The sequence below is a fragment of the Eublepharis macularius genome, chromosome 4 (assembly GCF_028583425.1).
Source record: "Eublepharis macularius isolate TG4126 chromosome 4, MPM_Emac_v1.0, whole genome shotgun sequence".
In the NCBI taxonomy this organism is placed as follows: Eukaryota; Metazoa; Chordata; class Lepidosauria; order Squamata; family Eublepharidae; genus Eublepharis; species Eublepharis macularius.
The window spans coordinates 148280421-148299931 of record NC_072793.1 but is presented as its reverse complement, the minus strand read 5'-3'; the positions used below and the strand labels follow the sequence as shown (position 1 = coordinate 148299931).

The window sequence follows — 19511 nt, the reverse complement described above, 5'->3', positions numbered from 1 at the left end:
TGCCCGCTCCTCCCTTCACCCAGCAGGGAACAAGTGGCAATGCCCACCCCCCTTCACCCAGCTGGGATCAGGCTTGGAGCAGGCAGCAATGCCTGCTCCCATTCACACAGCTGTAATCAGGCGCAGAGCAGAAGGCAATGCCCATTTTCCCTTCACTTGGCTGGGATCAGGAGCAGAACAGGTGGCAATGCCTGCCCCCCTTTACCCGGCCTGTATCAGGCGTGCAGCAGGTAGCAAAGCCCACCACCCCTTCACATTGCTGAGATCAGGTGCAGAGGAGGTGGTCATACCCCCCCCGCCCCCCCTTCATCTGGCCAGGATCAGTGACAGAGGAGGAGGGAATGCCTGCCTGACTGTTCTCCCCTTTCTAGAGCCCATTGTATTTTTCCCACAACGGGCTCTTTTCTAGCCAAGTAATGTTACAGATAATTAGTTACATTTTTTAAATGTGGTTTAATTAAAAAATTAAATTGTAAGCAATGCATTCTTGGTTTTTTTTAGATCGTATTGAGAGCTTTTAAATAATTTAAATATATACATTTGATGCAGTTTTATTGTAAAAAACATGATGGATCTTCTCAGTCTGGAACTCATTAATTCATATGGGAATCTTTCCATGTCTATGAAACACAGGCTATATAGACAGATAATAATTAATCTCGAATGGCTATGATCGTTTTAAGCAGGTATCTGTCTTAATAGAGAATGTGACAAATCCTAGGTGCCAGGTTGCCATGGTGCCTAGAAATTGCATTGGGGCGCCTAGTATTTTCAGCAATGATTTTACTTTATTTTTCAGCAATTCTCAGTAGAGAAAAGGGGCCCATTTGACCACCCTTAAAGTCTATGTTTGGGATCATGTAACTTGCATAGACAAACGCCATGGGGAATGGGTGGTAATAAGAAGTGAAAATGGCCCATAATTGAGCAAAAATGTTGGGTGGATTCAACCCTTATTATTTTATATCAGAAATTCTTGTATGCCATAAAAATTATTATGCATGAAGTTCTTGTCATTGCTTCTTTATATATAAACTCACTTTTACACATTCAATAGTGGTGGAAGAATTCATTTCTTACTGCTTTTTATACCAGCTTCAATATTTAAATATAATTGAATTATGAGAAATCAGAGTTGTGGTGATGACAGCCAGGGTTACCTCTGTATTTATTTATATACTACAACGCTTTAGTCATAGTTTTAATACAATTACAAAAAACCATGAAGAGGTTAGTAATAAGTTTTATGTTGGTGATAATTAGAAAAGTTGGTCATTAAAATAAAAGTTGGTTAAAAAAATAAAATGGCTGAAAAATGTGTCTGGCTTCTCAATTTTTGGACTGACTCCTAGAACCAAAGAATATTTGTGAAAGCTTTTCTTAAAGCATAAGATATAATGCATTATAATAATGCATTATAATTGCCTGAGAAATCTGTACCCATGCAGTTGTACGCGGTGGCGGTACAACTGCAGGAATTCCTGAATGATGCTCTAGTCCTGGACCCATTCCAGTCTGGCTTCCGTCCTGGCCATGGGACGGAGACAGCCTTGGTTGCTCTCACAGACGACCTTCGCAGGCATCTGGATCGAGGCGGGTCAGCGCTGCTTGTGTTACTTGATCTCACAGCAGCGTTTGACACGGTTGACTATGATTTGTTGGCCAGCCGCCTTGCCGACGTGGGGATTAGGGGGACAGTCTTACAGTGGCTGGTCTCCTTTCTCCAGGGTCGGGGACAGAGGGTGGCGCTCGGGGGAGATCTATCGGCCCGTCACCCTTTGGTGTGCGGGGTTCCCCAAGGGGCGATACTCTCCCCAATGTTATTTAACATCTATATGTGCCCCCTCGCCCAGTTGGTGCGGAGGTTTGGGCTGGGTTGTCATCAATACGCGGATGACACCCAACTTTTTCTGTTGATGGACGGCCGGCCAGACACGGCCCCAGACAATCTGGCCAGAGCTTTGGAGGCTGTGACGGCATGGTTGAAACAGAGCAGGCTGAAATTGAACCCAGTGAAGACGGAGGTCCTGCAGCTGGGACGGGGGCTGCCAGATGTTGGGATCCAGCTCCCTGCCCTGGATGGGACACCACTGGCAACTTTGCCAGTGGTAAAGAGTCTGGGTGTGTTCCTGGATGCCTCCCTATCGATGGAGGCCCAGGTCACGGCGGTTGCCAAGTCTGCATTTTTCCATCTTCGTCAGATCAGGCAACTTGCCCCCTACCTGACGCCCCAGGACCTGGCTACAGTGATCCATGCAACGGTCACCTCCAGGCTAGATTACTGTAACTCACTCTACGCTGGGCTACCCCTGGGCCTGATCCGGAAACTACAACTGGTCCAGAATGCGGCGGCACGGGTCCTGACTGGTATATCTTACCAGTCACACATCACACCTGTCCTGCGCCAGCTGCACTGGCTTCCAGTTGAATTCCGAATCAGGTTCAAAGTGTTGGTTCTTACCTTTAAAGCCCTGAGTGGGTTGGGACCAGCATATCTTCGGGACCGCCTCTCCCTGTACGTTCCCCGGAGATCGCTCCGATCAGCGAATAAATATTTACTTGTGGTCCCCGGCCCTAAGGAAGCCCGCCTCGCTTCAACCAGGGCCAGGGCTTTTTCAGTCCTGGCCCCAGCCTGGTGGAACGCTCTGTCAATGGAAACCCGGGCCCAGCGGGACATATTATCGTTCCGCCGGGCCTGTAAGACAGAGCTGTTCCGCCAGGCGTTTGGTGATTGAAGGGGGCGGTGCCATGTCGGCCTCCCACCTTTGGGGTGGGGAAGGTTCTCCCCACCACTGCACATTGTTAATTTGTTTTATTATTTGTATATTGATTTTAGTTTTTGTTTTTATCAATTTTAACTGTTCACCGCCCAGAGCCCCTGGGATGGGCGGTATATAAATTGAATAAATAAATAATAAATAAATAAATGAAAGTTTTAATCCTGTACCCGGTTTAAAATAATCCTTTTTCTATGAACCAATTAAAAATTAAACCTCCACTATTCAGAAAGTTTGGGGTATTCCTACAGCAGTCAAAACTATTATTATTTTAGTTAGAAACTTTTTGTATAAGACTGTTTTATAATCCTACATAGTAAAAGTTTTGATCGATTGGATTTTCTCCATGTAAACAATAAATATAAATATAAAATGTACAACTTCTGTTTGATTCACTTGTCTTTAGGCAGAGGATGAATTTGTGTACTGGCCAAGTCGAGAAGAATCCATGAACTGCGAGGCCTTTACTGTGACCCTTATCAGCAAAGACAGGCTGTGCCTCTCTAATGAGGAGCAGATCATCCTCCATGACTTTATCCTTGAGGCTACCCAGGTACAGAAAACATTCTTCAGAAATGGACTCTGCTTGACATTCAAAGTGCTGCTGTTGTCAGTTTGCACTTGAAATGAATGATTTTCAGTAAGTTTGACTCTATATCTCTTTTTGGTCATGGTGGACAGAGAAACTTGGTGTCGGTTACAGTCTTTCCCAGAGGGTTTTTTTTCCTGTCACGTCTAAATTTTGTTTGCGGTATGTAATTTCTGTAAGAGGCTACAGCATTTCATTTTTTCATCTGGTCTAGAATTTGAAGCTGCTTGATTTCTCAAGGACGCATCACACTAATAGTGTGTCTTCTCTTAATTGTTAAAGAGTTTATTAAATTTGAAAGTCTTGTTTTGCTCAGAAGCAACTAAGAGTGTATGTTCCAGAGCTGTTTATCTCAGGCTGTTTTTCTCAGGCATATTGGAAACAGCAGTTCTGGTACACACCTGACAGGTGAAGTCACTGATTAGTACCTCACTTTAGATGTACTAATTTCTCTGGAGTGTGCTATGAAGTTTCTGAACAAATAGCAGACTGTGGTGCATGATTTAGGAGGGTTTGCTCCTAACTGATTCATTGACTCCTCATACAGTCAACTGAAGATCTCCTCCCAAACATGCCTGCTTTCTAGGCAGCATGTCAATGAGACATTTGTTCTTTGTCATTATACCTTGTATGAAGGAAGATAACTTTTTCTCTGTCTCCCATAATACTCCAGGTCCCCAATGAAATTGATACATGGTAGATTCTGGACAAACGAAAGGAAATACTTTCCCCCAGAATACATAATTATGGAACTCACTTCCACAAGATGTGGTGGAAGCGAAAGGGCTAGAAAAATTCACATAAGATAGGTCAGTGTCTGTAAGCCGTGACAGCTGAATGGAACCTCTTTGTTGACAAGCATGGAGGCACTAGGTGGACCTTCTAATATTAAGGTTCTGCTAGTGGGTATGGAAGGAATTGCCCAATATGGCCCATCCCACAGTGTATTGGGTTAACAGTATATTAGCTAGATATACATCAAAAAAGTGTTGTGCAGTTTAGGTCTCATCTAACGATCCTAGCTGGCTAGACCCACACAGAGTGAGTTTAATGAAACTGAATTTCCCTGGTAGTGCAGCTCATATGAATCACTGCAGGAGATGCTGATGAATCCTCAGCTGATGAAAGGGGCAGGAATAGGGAAAGGACTGCCATTGAGCAGGGACCTCCATTTCCTTTCTGGTGATTTTAGAAAAGATAACACACCACTGGACAGCAGCATGCTTTTTTAAGGCAGTAAGGAACCTTCTGTCTTGCCCTTATTTCATCATGAATCAAGGGATCCATGATTGCCTGTAACAATATTTTGCTAACTCCAAAATTCACCTAGCCCTCTCACCTCTTCATATAAGCAGGAATTATCTCCTTATGGACCCTGTTTGCATCTTAAAGGAACCTCAGAATTGATTGACCACTGAACATGTTGGGGGTCAAGGTATGGTGACCCTAGATACCACTGTTCACAAAGTTAGAAACAGGACAGCATGAACTATTCAGTTGATAGGGCATATCTGCAGGAATCGGAGCTTCAGCCAACCATTTTACTTGTTCAGGCTGTCACCCACATTTGAAAGTCAGTGTAAATTTTTACACAAAATTTGAATTAAAGTGTTTAATTGGGTTATGTTTCATTTCAGGATGACTATGTTTTGGAAGTACGCCATTTTCAGTGTCCCAAATGGCCAAATCCAGATGCCCCTATCAGCAGTACTTTTGAACTTATCAACGTAATCAAGGAAGAGGCCTTAACAAGAGATGGCCCCACCATTGTTCATGATGAGTATGTATATTTACCTGAACACACCGATTTATAGATTGCATAAGAAAAATAATAGTGGAGAAGGGAGATAATTTGGGCCTAACTCTGAGGGTTCCTAACTCTTAGGGCTCACATAAAATGATAGGTGTACCTACTTCTTTGCCCAAGATCAAATATTTTCAATGGGCCCTTGCAGAAACAGAACTTCTAGCAGAAGAGGAAGCATGCTCTGTGGCAGTGGTAGTCTAGCATGCACAGAATTAATTAATATGATCCAAGCCATTGTCCCTATTAATTCATTTTCACACAACATTGTTCAGTATACAGTAACTGAAACTATTTTGCTGTACTACAAATTACCCTCAGAGTTACAATCATGCCACTGCCAGCATCATAAGAAGTGAGTGTTTGTTTTATCTTGCATTCACCACAGAATCAATTCCACAGTAGCTTCTTCACAGTGATTAGGTGAATGAGGCTCAGAATTCCAAATTTCAGCCCTAAGATCAGAACAGCTGAGGCCAAAACTCTGTAGTGGGGTTTTTGTTTGGTTTTGGGTTTTGGAAGCAATATGGTAGTGGACATTTCCACTAGACACTTTTTGGTGCCAGATTCTCCTGTATACCTTGTGGTCTTTGGGGGTGTTGTCCTCCTGGCTCCATCGCCTGGGGTCTGATTCTTCTCTTTCCTTGCATGCCTTTTAAATCAGAACCTTGCATGTGAAGCTGGTGTATACTGAATCAAACCACAAGTTTGTCCAACATAGTGTTATCCAGTGTTTTTTTCCTTTAAGAAAGAGATGCTGGAACTCACGATGTTCTCCCTTCTCAGTCCAAGTCTCTAATGCCCAAAAGGTGCTGGTACTTCATAAAGAGGTGCTGGTACTCTGAAAAATACCCAGGTATTATCTACTCTGACTGGCAATAACTCTCCCAGCTCTGTTCCATTCCTTCTCTACATGATTCCCTTCACCTGGAGATGGCAGGGAATATACATGAAAAGTATATGCTGTATCACTGAGCTATGGGCACTCTCCAGTTTTACAGAGGTGTCAGCATCTTTATCCTCCACCCTAGGTTTAAACACACAAACTGCAGTTTGCTGGACAGAGTCAGAACACATCACTACCTGCTTCTTTTAAATTTACATGTTTCGATTTGTCTTTCTGTCTTCAAATAACTGCAAAAAAGAGAGGATGTTCTCTTATACAGCTTCACAAGCCATTCTGCTTAATCATACTGTGTTTTCTCAATGCTCCATAAAGAGACAGATGTGGAAGTGCATGCTGATAACCTGAGCTATGAGCCTGTTTGCCAATAAGATTTTCAGCAAAGGTTCCTGTCTATATACCCTTGCTCTCATAGGCAAGAGGGGTTTTCATCAAAGAGACAGCCTTCTCTGTATTGGGACCTCTTTTGTGGAGTTCAGTCCTCACAACTGCTCACCTGGCATATAGCCATAGTTGGTTCATTTTCAGTGATGAGGTGAAAACTTTTTTCTTCGCATAGGCTTTGGGTCAGCTATGTTTTTGTTCATTTCCCCTGTGTGTGTGGTATTTTTGGTTAAAAAAAATATCAAATATGCCGCTAGCCACTGTAATGGGTTATAAATTGTTATTCTTAATATTTTTACTTAATTATAATTTGTTTGCTTACTCTTTTGTAAGCCACTTCAGAAGATAAGTGCTAAGCATATTATATGGAATATAGTTTTTTAAAACAAACAAAAAAAAATAAAATAATGTTCACATGTCCTAAGCATGGGTGGGATCCAGAGAACTACTTAACTAGCTCTACAAGGGGAACTCTGGACTCTTGAACTGCAAGCGAATTTTTGGAACCAGGAGGAGTTTCCAAAGCCGTTGACATGATATTGGGACCTGCTGTTCAGATTTTTTAAAAAAAAATTCAAAGTTCCTTTAAGCTCCAAGACCCTTAATAATACAGATGAGCTCAGTTTTCATTTGATTTCTGTGCCAAACATTTTCTTATATATTTGGAGAATCTTTCATCAGATGGCTTCACAAATGGCTTTAAAATCAAAAGTCCTGCCTGCTTTTGGCCAAGCATACTACCCATGCACACGCAGTACACAAGCTGATGGTAGAGCTTAAAGAAAAACTTGGTAAGCAAGCCATTCCACAGGGGCAATCAACTGGTGGAAGAGTACCTTTCTAGTGTCTTTTAGTTTTTATTGTTCTGCTGGTTAGAAGCAGGTTGGATGTATAGTACAGTGCTGCCATGCACAGATGAATCTTTCCTGTAGTCTTCCTAAAGAGGGGCAATAAAGGGTTCTGTGTATGGTTTTTCTGCCACCACATCCTGATATGCCAAAGCAGGGTATAAAACACAGTTGCATTTGCCAATTCATATTAAGTAGAGATGGGCACAGAACGAAAAAAACCGAACTACATGATTCGTGGTTCGTACCATTCCATAGAACATCGAACCACGAATTTCCGACTTTTTCCCAGTTTGTAGTTCGTTGTTCCATTGCATTTCAATCACCCTGCACCGGCTGCTGAAGCCAGTGCAGGGCATTTGAAACAGACAGCCCCTTTCTTCTGCTGCCTGGTAGCAGAAGAAAGAAGCTGTCATTTTACAGACCCCACGCTGGAACTGGTGTGGGGGTCTGTGAAATGACAGCGTCTTTCTCCTGCTGCCAGGGCTGTCAGTTTTACAGACCCCGTGCTGGAACAGTGAACCCCGCGCTGGAACAGTTTGTCTGTGAAACTGACAAACTGACAGCCCAGGCAGCAGGAGAAAGAGGGTGCCAGTTTCACAGATCCCACGCCAGTTCCAGCGTGGGGTCTGTGAAACTGACAGCCCGTTTCTCCTGCTGCCTGGGCTGTCCATTTTACAGACCCACAGCGTGGGGTCTGTGAAACAGACAGCCCGGGCAGCAGGAGAAACGGGCTGCCAGTTTCACAGACCCCGGACGGGAACCGGCGTGGGGTCTGTGAAATGACAGCTTCTTTCTCCTGCTGCCCGGGCTGTCAGTTTTACAGACCCCACACTGTTCCAGCATGGGGTCTATGAAACTGACAAACTTACAGCCCGGGCAGCAGGAGAAACAGGCTCAGTTTCACAGACCCCACGCCAGTTTCAGCCCATTGGCTGAACTCTGTGCAGGGTCTGTGAAACTGACAGCCCCTTTCTCCTGTGCAGGAGCTGTCAGTTTCACAGACCCTGTGCTGGGTTCAGCTGATGGAATGAAACTGGCGCGGGGTCTGTGAAACTCCAAACGTAGCCATGAAATGGCTGGGAAAATTCGTTTGTTCCGTAAACACACATTCCCATGGAACATGTGTTTCAGTGCAAATGAACCAGCCATTCTGTACGGAATTTTGTTCGGTGGTTCGTTTCATGCCCATCTCCAATATTAAGTAATTGCTAGTTTTAACATTCATCTAGGTTGCAAGCCATTTGTTGCTCTTTAAAGCGTTTCATGAGAGACAAAATAATCCAAACTACAACTAACATTTCTTCTATAAATTAAGGGTTATTTGTTGTATTCACTGGTTTTCATTTTTAGGCCGTAATACATCATAGATCTGCCATTTTTAACTGCATCCTGTAGAAATGTAGCTGAAAATGAATGTTTTTCTTTTGTGCACTCAACCTCATGTGATTCATCCTAAACAACAGCAAACTAACCCCAAATGTAAGAAACGCAGGCTGCAATTCAATGAAAACTAAAACTGAAAATCAGATGTTCACCCCTTCTTGAAAGAAGGACCCCAGTGTCACTTGTGACTATCTAAATGCAGATGTTCTATGGGTTTGCAGGTATGGAGCAGTGGCAGCTGGAACATTATGTGCCCTTACCACCCTGTCCCAGCAGCTGGAGAATGAAAACGCAGTGGATGTTTTCCAGGTGGCAAAAATGATCAATCTGATGAGGCCTGGAGTATTTACAGACATTGTAAGATTTAGAACAAAAGATGAAGCTATTGTTTACAAGACAGTTGCTGAAAAACATCCCATTAAAATACACAGTCATGCCTTTCGTATAATTCAAATCCCCTATGCTTTAGATTGTATAGAAAGTATGGCATTAGGTAAAGGACAAATTTCCCACCTCCACTCTCCCAGTGAGGTCTACCAAGTTTTGTAAAGTTGTGACTTGATGGCTCGGGTGACCCCAGAAATATTATGGAGGTTAAAGTAGGAGGGCTGCAGGGATGGGAATTGGCAAGTAGATCCAAGCCCCATGTACGTCAACTGCATATGAAATATTGAAGATAAAGTATGTGATTTACCACTTTGTCTTCAGATTGCTATAAAACCCTCAGCTTATAACTGTGGAATCTTCACCCGTTCTGCTGTCCATTCACATGTACAGTTAAGAACAATGTTCCAATACACACAATTTTGTGATCTGTTTTTTGCATGTGGAGAGAGGGAATTCTCTCTAAGTCTCAGATAGAGATGGGCATGAACAGAAAAAAAACCGAACATGATAGTTGTTCGTTGCCATCCACGAACTCACGAACATGGTCCTGTTCACGAACATGTTCGTGGTTGGCTGTTCGTGGGGGCCAGCAGGCTCTCCTCCAGCCATCATCCAAGTCAAGATCCCTACTGCACCACTACCAGAAACATGACCTGAGCAGGCACCAGGAAAGGTACCAATAATAAATAATAGCTTGGCCCAGAGCCTGGCAGCAGCCCTGGAACTTGAAGGGGTAGATCCCTATCACACCACACACAAAGAAAAGTCAAGCTCCAATGCACGCTTTCTATCAAAATGCCAACAGCAACTGTCTCTCCCTCCGCACTGTCTGCAAAACCAGAGCCTCCCTTGTAACAAATTTGGAGCTCCACACTTGAAAAGAAGACCTGCCTATCAAGCTAAATTGGGCTTATATTGGGGTTTCCAGGGCAACAGCAAGAGTTCAGACAATCCCTGCCTAAGTTGCCAAGGGAATTGATTGCAGGTGTCAGACTGTCTGACTTGACAAACAGCAACGAATGAGGCTTGCAACAACCACCTGTTCATTTAGAATGGGGCCTCACAAACAGCTTGTTCGCGAACAGCAGATTGGGCTGTTCGTGGCTTTTTTTTGTTTGTATTGTTATTCGTGCCCATCTCTAGTCTCAGACACCCAATAAATGTTCATATTGTTGTTCGTGCCCATCTCTAGTCTCAGACACCCAAGAAGGACCCCAGTGTAACTTGTGACTATCTAAATGCAGTTGTTCTAAGGGTTCCAGGATGGAAGGCAACAAAAGAGTCAGTGCGACTACTCAGTTACCTACCTTTTACTAGTTGAATTTGCAATACTTGGAGGCTGACCAGTAAGCAGTTGTTACAGTTTACCAGCAATATGGCACCTAGGTGCTCTTGGTTTGTAGATGGGATTAGACCTGACTCAGAGCACATGCAATATTCAAATGACATAAGTTACAGAGAACTTTTTGTAGAAGCTGTAGCTTTTGAGAATGGGCTTCAAAGATGAGAGAGATCTGTTTTCTTGAAAACTAAAATTTCCAGCCAGAAGGCAAAACAGACGAATTCATTAGAAGATTTGGGGTATCAGAGTAATGGAGAACTACAAGACTGATGATGTCTGGCTGGAACATAGCTAGCAAAATTTTTAAAATGTAAACATCAGATCTTAAAATGTTAGTGGCCTAAACATTTACTGCTAAGATATCATTGGTGCATTTAGTCTCCTTAGGTAATCCATCCTAAAAAATACAGTCTAAATGTTTTACTTCCTTAAATGTTAGATGCTTTACATTGTTTGGTCTTTCCTTTACAGGACCAGTACCAGTTTCTTTACAAAGCAATGCTAAGCCTGGTCAGCACTAAGGAAAATGGAAATGGCTCCATGGCACTGGACAAAAATGGTGCTGTTATGGCCAATGATGAATCAGATCCTGCAGAAAGCATGGAGTCTCTTGTCTAATTGGAATATTGAAAAGGCACTTAATTTGTGGAATTTCTGAAGACTGAGTGAACTTTTTGAGGCCTTTTTTGCCAGACTCTAGGTTATTCAATAACCCAATTACTTTTTTACACTGATAAAAGTTTTGATATTTATTTTTGCCATTTTATGTCTTAATGGTATCCTACTGAGCATTTGCACCTCTGTTTATTTCACACAGTGAAACGCAATTTTATCTAGTTTGCACTATATGATCAGTGTTAACTGCCTATAAAGTTGTAATACAAAAGCAAGCAAGCAAACCCTGATGTGACATTCCATGATGACAAACATGCTACTTTTTAGTTGAAATGCCGTGAAGTTTTGTTAATTATCATGAGCTTTGACTCTAAAGTCTTGAATGCTAGACCAGAAGGATTCTTTTTGATTTACAAGAAATGCTGTACCCTTGACATAGTCCAATATTTATTGTTTAATTTTCATATAACTTTGGTAATTGTTTTAGGTCTTTTGTATTCCAGTAACATGGATGAGTGTTGTTCATTGATTTTCAGATGACACGGTGAGGTGATCACTGGCAATGCTGAAGTGCAGTAAGCTTCCAGATACTGAACCATTATTTTACATTGTTTTGGATTCCACTTTGTTTGCATGGAAGTCTAAGAACTGCTTGCCATGGAACATATAAAATTACATTCCCCAAACACATAGCAACTTGCATCTGAGACAGAATATCTAACTTTGGTTTTACAGCATCACTGATTCTAACATTTTCATTTTTGATTCTGCAACAGCAATATGGAAAATATTTTGATAATATTTCACCACAGGCAATTTAGTAATTAACAGTGCAAAAATTACTATAGTTCCTTTTATTCCAAAAGCACTTGGGTAGCAGTTTTCTCAGTTATTGTACTACTCAGCATTTTAAACACATACAGTTCCTTAATTCTTCTGAAACAGGACCTCTCTCTTAACAGTATGTTACATGATGGAGAAAGGAATTCTTAATTTCATAGATAATAGATGCCGTTTTTACAGGTATGTAATTTTCATACTTTAGTGCTAAAACGTACTGATCCATATTACTGGTGAAGCGATCTAATAAAAAAACTACCTATAAGATTACATTCTTCCTCTTTTTTTTGAACCAAACTAATTATTTAGCCAACACCTCCTGATTTCATAGATTCACTCCCATATAGTGTACATTGTACTCATATGATCCCTGCTTAATGCAAACAGCCATTTAATCTCGCTAAAATCCATTTCTTTTCATTATCTTATATGCCTGATTCCAATGACTTAAAACTTTTCCAAACCACTTTCTGTGCACCTCAGTTAAGCAATGATTGTCTCCCTGAAAGTTTTTTATTTACAGTATAAAAATGGAAAGTGAAGTGAGTTCTATCAAGGAACTCGGTTACATTGCTAGAAACCATCAGAAATCACTCTACATGAGGAGTGAATGCCCACAATAGAAAATTTACACAGTGGGCTTTTCTGTGAGTGAATAAAACTCAACATAATTGGCAGCAGTGGTTCCAATAGCGAAGAGGCGTAACTGACCCGTTACAGCAGTCTAAATTAGTCAGTTTTAAGTAACTTGTGCTCTCACTTGAAGTTCATCCCTGAATCAGCTTACTTAGAATAGTCTCTCCTTTTTCTGAATTATTCACTTAGCTTTTTTGCCAGTGCATCTTAGTACAAAAAAAGGAATGTGCCTACTTGGTAAAAACAATAATGCTTAGCTGCGTTGGGAGTAAGATTAAAGGTTCCTTTATTTTAAAGATGCTATCAAATATAATTGAAATAGCTGTCAGTGGTAGAAATGGCTGTGTTTTTATGTAAGGGAATCAAGGTTCATTCAACAGTGACACCAGTCTATTTCTCATAGTGATAAACCTATGATTGGAGTGGACTGCTTTGGAATGTAAACAGGTTGCTTCCGAATACTCACATAACTGAATGTTTCTCCATACAGAAAAAGAATCCCTGCACATGGAAAACAAGATGTTAGGAAGAAATGTTCTAGCTTAGCCTTAGTTTTTTGTATATCGGAATCTTTGTTCCTCATATGAGCTCCTTCCTGCGGTCTGAAATGGTATAAGCCCGATATAAGTTTCCTGCCTCAATACGAATGAGGATAGTATGGGTCCTGTATCCCCACAGGTCCTCTCTTTATCATACCCCTCATAAATACAGCCTCTAAAAATAGCCCCTGGAAATTCTAATAATTGGTAGTCAGTGAACAGCACTATCACTTAAGGAATTCTTTTCCTTCAGTTTTAAGTTTCCAAAACCCCTACCAGTGCTACAAAAATCTCTGTAATATTACAAGAGTTGCTTGCAAATATTTGGTGTTCTAGTACAGCCAGGTTTACCCGGCAGTCTCACTAAATATCTGCAGGGCAAAAATTACTCCTTTAGAGACTGGTCAGTTGTTTTCTGCAAAATTAGATAGTAAATTGGGGCATTAAGTACTTATTCAAAGGAAAATATAAAGACAGTTAAGGAAAGATCACATGAGTGGATATGATGACATTAACAAACATGAAAATCTGCCCACTTGCTACTGTGGAAGATGTTTAGCCTTTCTTTTTATAGATTTCTTCATATGGACCAATCAAATTTAAACCAGGAAGCCACACATATGAAACACCTTCATTTAATATGGATGACCTTTAGAAGAGGTTCAAAACTGCTGCTGTTAACATACAGGCTGATGCATGTACATTTGTCTCCTTTCTACAATCCAGATACCATATTTTCTTAAACAAATGCCTGTTTCTTATAATACCGTTTTTTCAAAAATTTAATACCCTCCTCAAAAGATGTGAAAAGAATCCACGCAACAAGAAAATTGACTGGCAACATGAAAGCTGCTTTGAATCTCATCAGTTACACTGCCGCTGGTAACTGTAATCATTCAATTAAGTGCCTCTTATATTGCTGCCCATTTTAAGTTTGCACCCTATTAAAAATACACAGTTTAAATTATTAACATGGCATTAGAGGAAATATGGTATACAAATCATAAGAAGATCCTTCTTCACCTTTTGGCAATTCCTTTGCTCAGAAGGAGCTACCAGGTGAATTAGGAGTCCCAGCTTGTACTGAGCTCCATATGCACTCCAGTACTGCTAGATGAGAGCTCTAATGTCCCTAACTGCATTTTAAAAAGCTTGCTAGAGAGGGTTTTACCTAGACCACTGCCAGATGCTTCTCTCTACCATAAAAATCTTGTAAACCCATTTCAAATTGGTGCCATCTATACCGTTTATGCTATTGAGAGGCACACTGCTTGCATTGGCATCAGGGACTGCAGTGACTTCATTGCTGGCAATGAGCACTGCTTCAGGAAATTACAACTTCTGAGCATACGATGCATTTTAATCACTTCGCATCTGAAATGTTATGGCAAGAAATGATTGGTTCGAGAAGTAAAAGAGGTGTTTTCTTTTGAGTTGGTTTGTTGTTTAAGGTTTGTTTTGATCTGATTTTGTGGAGGGGATACCACAGAGGAAAATGAATGTGTTTGTGATAAGACTGCCTGGCTGCACTTAAGCCACTTCCTTAAAATTTGTACCAATTGTGCAAGGATATGTTTGTGTGTAAAGTCAAATTAGACTTGCATAGTTGAAGTTTGGCTGTTTGTGAAACCAATGCCATATGACCTGGCATTTCAGTTTTCTTTAATGCTTACATAAGAATTACTCCTCAAGTATATTACTGAAGACATGGTCCTCAATCCAGAGAACATTAGTTATACTTAAGTTTCTTTGACATCAGTGAGACAAATTAGACTAACAATTCCCATTAATTTAAAAGGGAGTTAAACACAACTAACATTTTCTGGACTGAGGTGATTGTTTGAAGGTAAAGATTCTTTCCCTTGCTGTTTATTTTTACATTTATTCTCTGTCTTTCTACTACCAGGATACTCAAAGCAGTGGCTATTATACCAATATATTAATTGTAATACTGCTTCTCAGTGGAAACTCTGAATGTATGAGACAAGATTAGTGGTCTTAAGATTTTTGAGATCCTGTCACTTATCTTGGCTGCTAAAGTCAAATCCCTCTGGTGATACCTGAATTTCAATTAAATTGTAAATATGAGCCCTTTCTAATACTAGATGTTCTCAAAGAACATTTAAAAGACAGTAACTAATAGAACATGGCTTTATTAATGTGGTTTTTATCACACGTGTTCTGGAAGCAAATGGAATTGCAACATGGATATTCTGAAAAGTCCCATTTCCCTGAAGACATGGGTGCTCACCTGCAAGGCCATGAAAATCAGTACAACATGCCTCATGGCCAGAGGCTTCAACTCAAGTAAAGGGCAGAGTGTGTTTAAAAAAATAACCACAGCCCATGGTATTCCTCAGCCTTCAAGTTGATACTTTACTTTCTGTCTTTGGGTATGACTCTTAACATAGGGGGTCACTTTGACAGACTAACAACACAATCCTAAGAACACTTACCTGAGAGTAAACCCATTGAATAGTCCTGAGTAAGATTCTTAGTTAGACCTGCTTAAGATTGCTTTCTAAACCAAAACTTGTATTTAAAAAAAAAGAAATTGTCCTTTAGCATTTCAGAGTATGTTTTTAACTGTGAATGCGGAAAGACTGTGAGACAAGAATTGGTGTGTGTGAGAGAGAGAAAGAGAGAGAGAGAAACTTTTAGGATCCGTTCTACAACTGTGGGGTTAGAATCTGAAGGGCAAGATTTTGCTTCATGTTCTGAATGATTTCTTTAAACTCAGAGGGATACAATACAGCACTATCAAAATACTGTCCCTTTTAAATGACATAGCACAATAACCTTGTTATGAATACCTGTTTGCTTGTAAACTGATATTTTAGTAGAGATCAATTTTACCAAAGAAACATAATATTAATTCTTAGCAAAAATACTGAAAAAAATTAAAGAAAAAAATACGAAGGAAAGTGTAGTTGTCTCAATGACTTAGCAGTCATGCTCTCAAATTCATTCTCTTCTGCCACCTACTCCTGTGGATAGACCGTTGGTTATATTAAAATAGTGCCAGTGAATTTTATATGAAGGGGAAATGCCTCATTGCTAATCCACTGCATTTCGTTTCTTTCTTTTTAAATAGATGCAACTCTCTACTGTTAATTGTCATCTCTTTGAACTTTCTCTCTTAATTGTCATTATAAGCAATGTATACTGCATTGGCTTTGCTTATCTGTATAGGGAAGGCATGCAAAACAAACAGGGAGAGAGACAGAATGCGAAGAAATGAACAAAAAGACTTGGCCTCAACATTGTCTTAGCTGTTCAACTGTTTTTAGTATTTTTGTTAGATATTTGCAAAGGGAAGCCTTTTCTACAGAGGATAATTAATTTCAAGAAAAATGTCTTGAGTTTTAAAAGTAAACATGTCTCCAAAAAAGGAGATAGTCAATTTTATAAAATGTCACAACTCTCCAACATTTGGGGTAGTGACCTTTCTTTCTTTTGTTAGAACCTTTGAAACTAGCAAGCAGCCATTGTTTCTAAAGAACTAAATATTCATCTCTATCCATACTTTTTATTTCCTTCATTTTTAAATAGCTGAAATCATTAGAATTGTAAATATTTTGTTGCTTGAATAAGCATCTTCTGGGAACTTTGTATCTATGGTATATAATCATAGAATTTTATATTTTCATATAAAGCTAATTTTTTTCTAGTTTCAACTTCTTCATAGTTTTTTTTCCTTTAGTGGTGGATATGTGAATACATACTTTCTGTGTATTGAAGTAGTGAAATGCCATCACATTCCAAAAAGAATTCAACATGTTATTTCTTTGGGACAGTGATTGTCAATGCTGGATTTTCTTTAAATTCCATTGTCAGTGTGTGCAATAGGAATTAGACTTAGCCAGTCACTGGATAAGTTTGTCTCATTGACCCATTGGGGAAAATGTGGTGTTTGGTTTGGGGGGAGTTATTAATTTTTTGTTGTTTTTTCCTTTTTGTAACTTGAAGAATTTCCTTTTTGTTATGTTTAAAAGTATATCAAATCATTCTATTATAGTGTTATTTAATATGTAAATTGTATTGCTATACATAAAATAAAGTATGGTTTTTGATGTATTTACAAGTCTTGCTTGATATTTGTACTGTATAGACTGAAATACTATTTCCCTTAATACTGTAAAAGAGACCTGTGCATTCCGCCCTCCCCGTGAGTAGACTCAGGGCGGATTAACAATTAGTTGCATAACAACTAATTAGCCTTAAACAATTAGTTGCATAGAATACTATGTTAAATAACTGGAGTTGACGCTTTATGTTGGTAGCAAAGTACGCTAAACTTAAAAACCTTAGTTTTATAGTTCCCACACAAACTAAGTATCTGTAGTGTTGTAGTGTGTAGTGGAAAAAAGGGAGAAGTACATCACATGGTCACCCTAGTGTCTAATTTCATCCATAAAATAGATGACATTTTTCCAGGCCGAATATTCTCATTAATTAATTCAGTATCTAAAATAGGGGTACACATACTGTATTAACATCTTCCAATATTTTAGAGGCATAGTAGAGAAGATACTCTGGAAGAAAGAAATTCAGGTTCATTTTTCTCCTTGCATGTATGCAAGAAGAAATCTTATAAAGCTGAAACAATGAAACAGAACATACACAACTCAAAACCTGATACATTAAACAATGCATCTCTTTGAAACACATGAAGATTTTCCCAGAGCCCTCAAAAGGATTAGTATCTTTCAGCCATTTAGTATTCATCTGTGTAATAAGAAGTCAGATAAAATTGTAGGTCTGTAATGACATATCTGGGGTGGGTAGAATGATTTGCGACAGGCATCTTAGATGGACAGCAAAAGTTTTTTTTCTTAAAACCGAGGATCCTTACAATTATATGAAATAATACAAAATGCAATATAAAACCACTCAGTAAAAAAACACACTAAAATAATAATGAATTGGTAATAGGCAAGGTTAATGGATGTGTAGAGATTCTGTAAGGGGCAACAAGAATAATTTTCTACAGTGTACTAATCTTGAGTATTTCATATCATCCATGACCATTCAAATACGATTCCCCACTTCGTAATCCAGAGGCAGCTGTATGCCTGAAGTTATTTGACAGAATATGACAGTCAAGCTTGCTAGAGACAATGTATTCTGGCTCTGCTGTAACTGCAGGAAACTAGTCATATGTGACTACTGATATTTATTAATTTATTACAGTATTTATGCCCCCCCTTTTCTCTTGATTCAAGGTGGCCTCAAATGCAGAGGCAGATCCCCACCTGAAGGGGGGGAAGCTGCATCAAGAAAGGGCTCAGATGCACGTGTCATCTTGACATGGTCAAGAAGAATGCTGATGCATGTGTGTGTCTCTGGACTGAGATAGACATTTATAATCCAGACAAGTGCACAGAGCCAAATCCTGTCCTCTAATGGACAGGGTGGAAAAGAGTCCTCAGCTGCTGTAACACAGTGGTTAAGTGGTTCAGCTGCAAACCAGCACTCTACTGGTTCAAATTCCACTACTGCCATGAGCTCAGTAGGTGGCCTTGGGTAAGCCACTCCTCTCAGCCCCAACTTCCTAGCTGTATTGTGGGGATAATAATAACACTAACTTGTTCACTGCTCCGGGTGAAACACTAATCTGTCTAGAAGAGCAATATATAAGCGCAGTTACTATTTATTTTTAAAATTATTAAAGATGGCGCTGATATATTGGGTAGGGGTGTATGTGTGATGAAATTCCCAAGCCAAAGATATACATGGAAATTACTTTTTTAGGTCATTACCATGATTTTCTAGAATGGTAACAAAAAGCCAATATTCTTGGGAATTACCAAAACCCCTCCCCCAAACAATCCATGCTTTCTTCAAAGTTTGGGTACTTACCAGCAATATAGCATGTGCATGTTTTTCTTTGATTCTATTGATTTCCTGGACAATCAGATCCTTGCAAGGGAGGAGTATAGAGCACTCCCAGCCAATCACCTTTGGAGACAAGCTGTAGAGTTGCTATTCACTCTGACTCTCTCCTTTGTGGAGGGCAGAACCTTTTTTGGATGCATGGGGTCACCTTGTATAGGGCCCATAGAATCAGATCTCTTATTCCAATTTGCTTGAAACTTGGATTCTCTAGTGGATAGACAGCATTAGCTCCAATGCAGTTTTGGTGTCATTTGGTTGAAAAACAGCTAATCCAGCCCCCCCTGAGAAAAGTCCTCTATAGAAAATAATGGCAGAGCAGCAAGACAGAGTTTTCTGCAAAGGAAGCCTTTGTGAAAATCTCAGTGATTTTACCATCTGTTCAGACCACAATGAAGGATGGCAAATGCAGAGTTTTCAGCAGAAAGGTAAAAAAAAAAAACCTGTCCCTCAGTTACTATAAGAGTGGGAAAATGAAATGAATGCAGACAGGTTTTTTCATGCCAGTGGCTGGCAGGAACTCTTCTGCTAGGCTACCACTTGACTGCCATTTTAGGGATAAGTA

At 40.0% G+C, this 19511-nt stretch overlaps 1 protein-coding gene across 4 annotated transcripts in view; it reads left to right on the top strand.

Moving 5' to 3' along the window:
- PTPRG (protein tyrosine phosphatase receptor type G) overlaps positions 1-17128 on the top strand; it is a 683491-nt gene extending 666363 nt beyond the window's left edge. For 3 of the 4 annotated variants that reach the window (XM_054978207.1, XM_054978205.1, XM_054978204.1), the window contains exons 26-29: positions 3184-3330; positions 5004-5146; positions 8914-9049; positions 10893-17128. In XM_054978207.1, the coding sequence (XP_054834182.1) occupies positions 3184-3330; positions 5004-5146; positions 8914-9049; positions 10893-11039 (573 nt within the window). In that variant the 3' untranslated portion in view covers positions 11040-17128. The remainder of the gene's footprint in view (positions 1-3183; positions 3331-5003; positions 5147-8913; positions 9050-10892) is intronic. The other variant, XM_054978206.1, reaches the window with a different exon arrangement.
- Positions 17129-19511: the final 2383 nt, after the last annotated feature.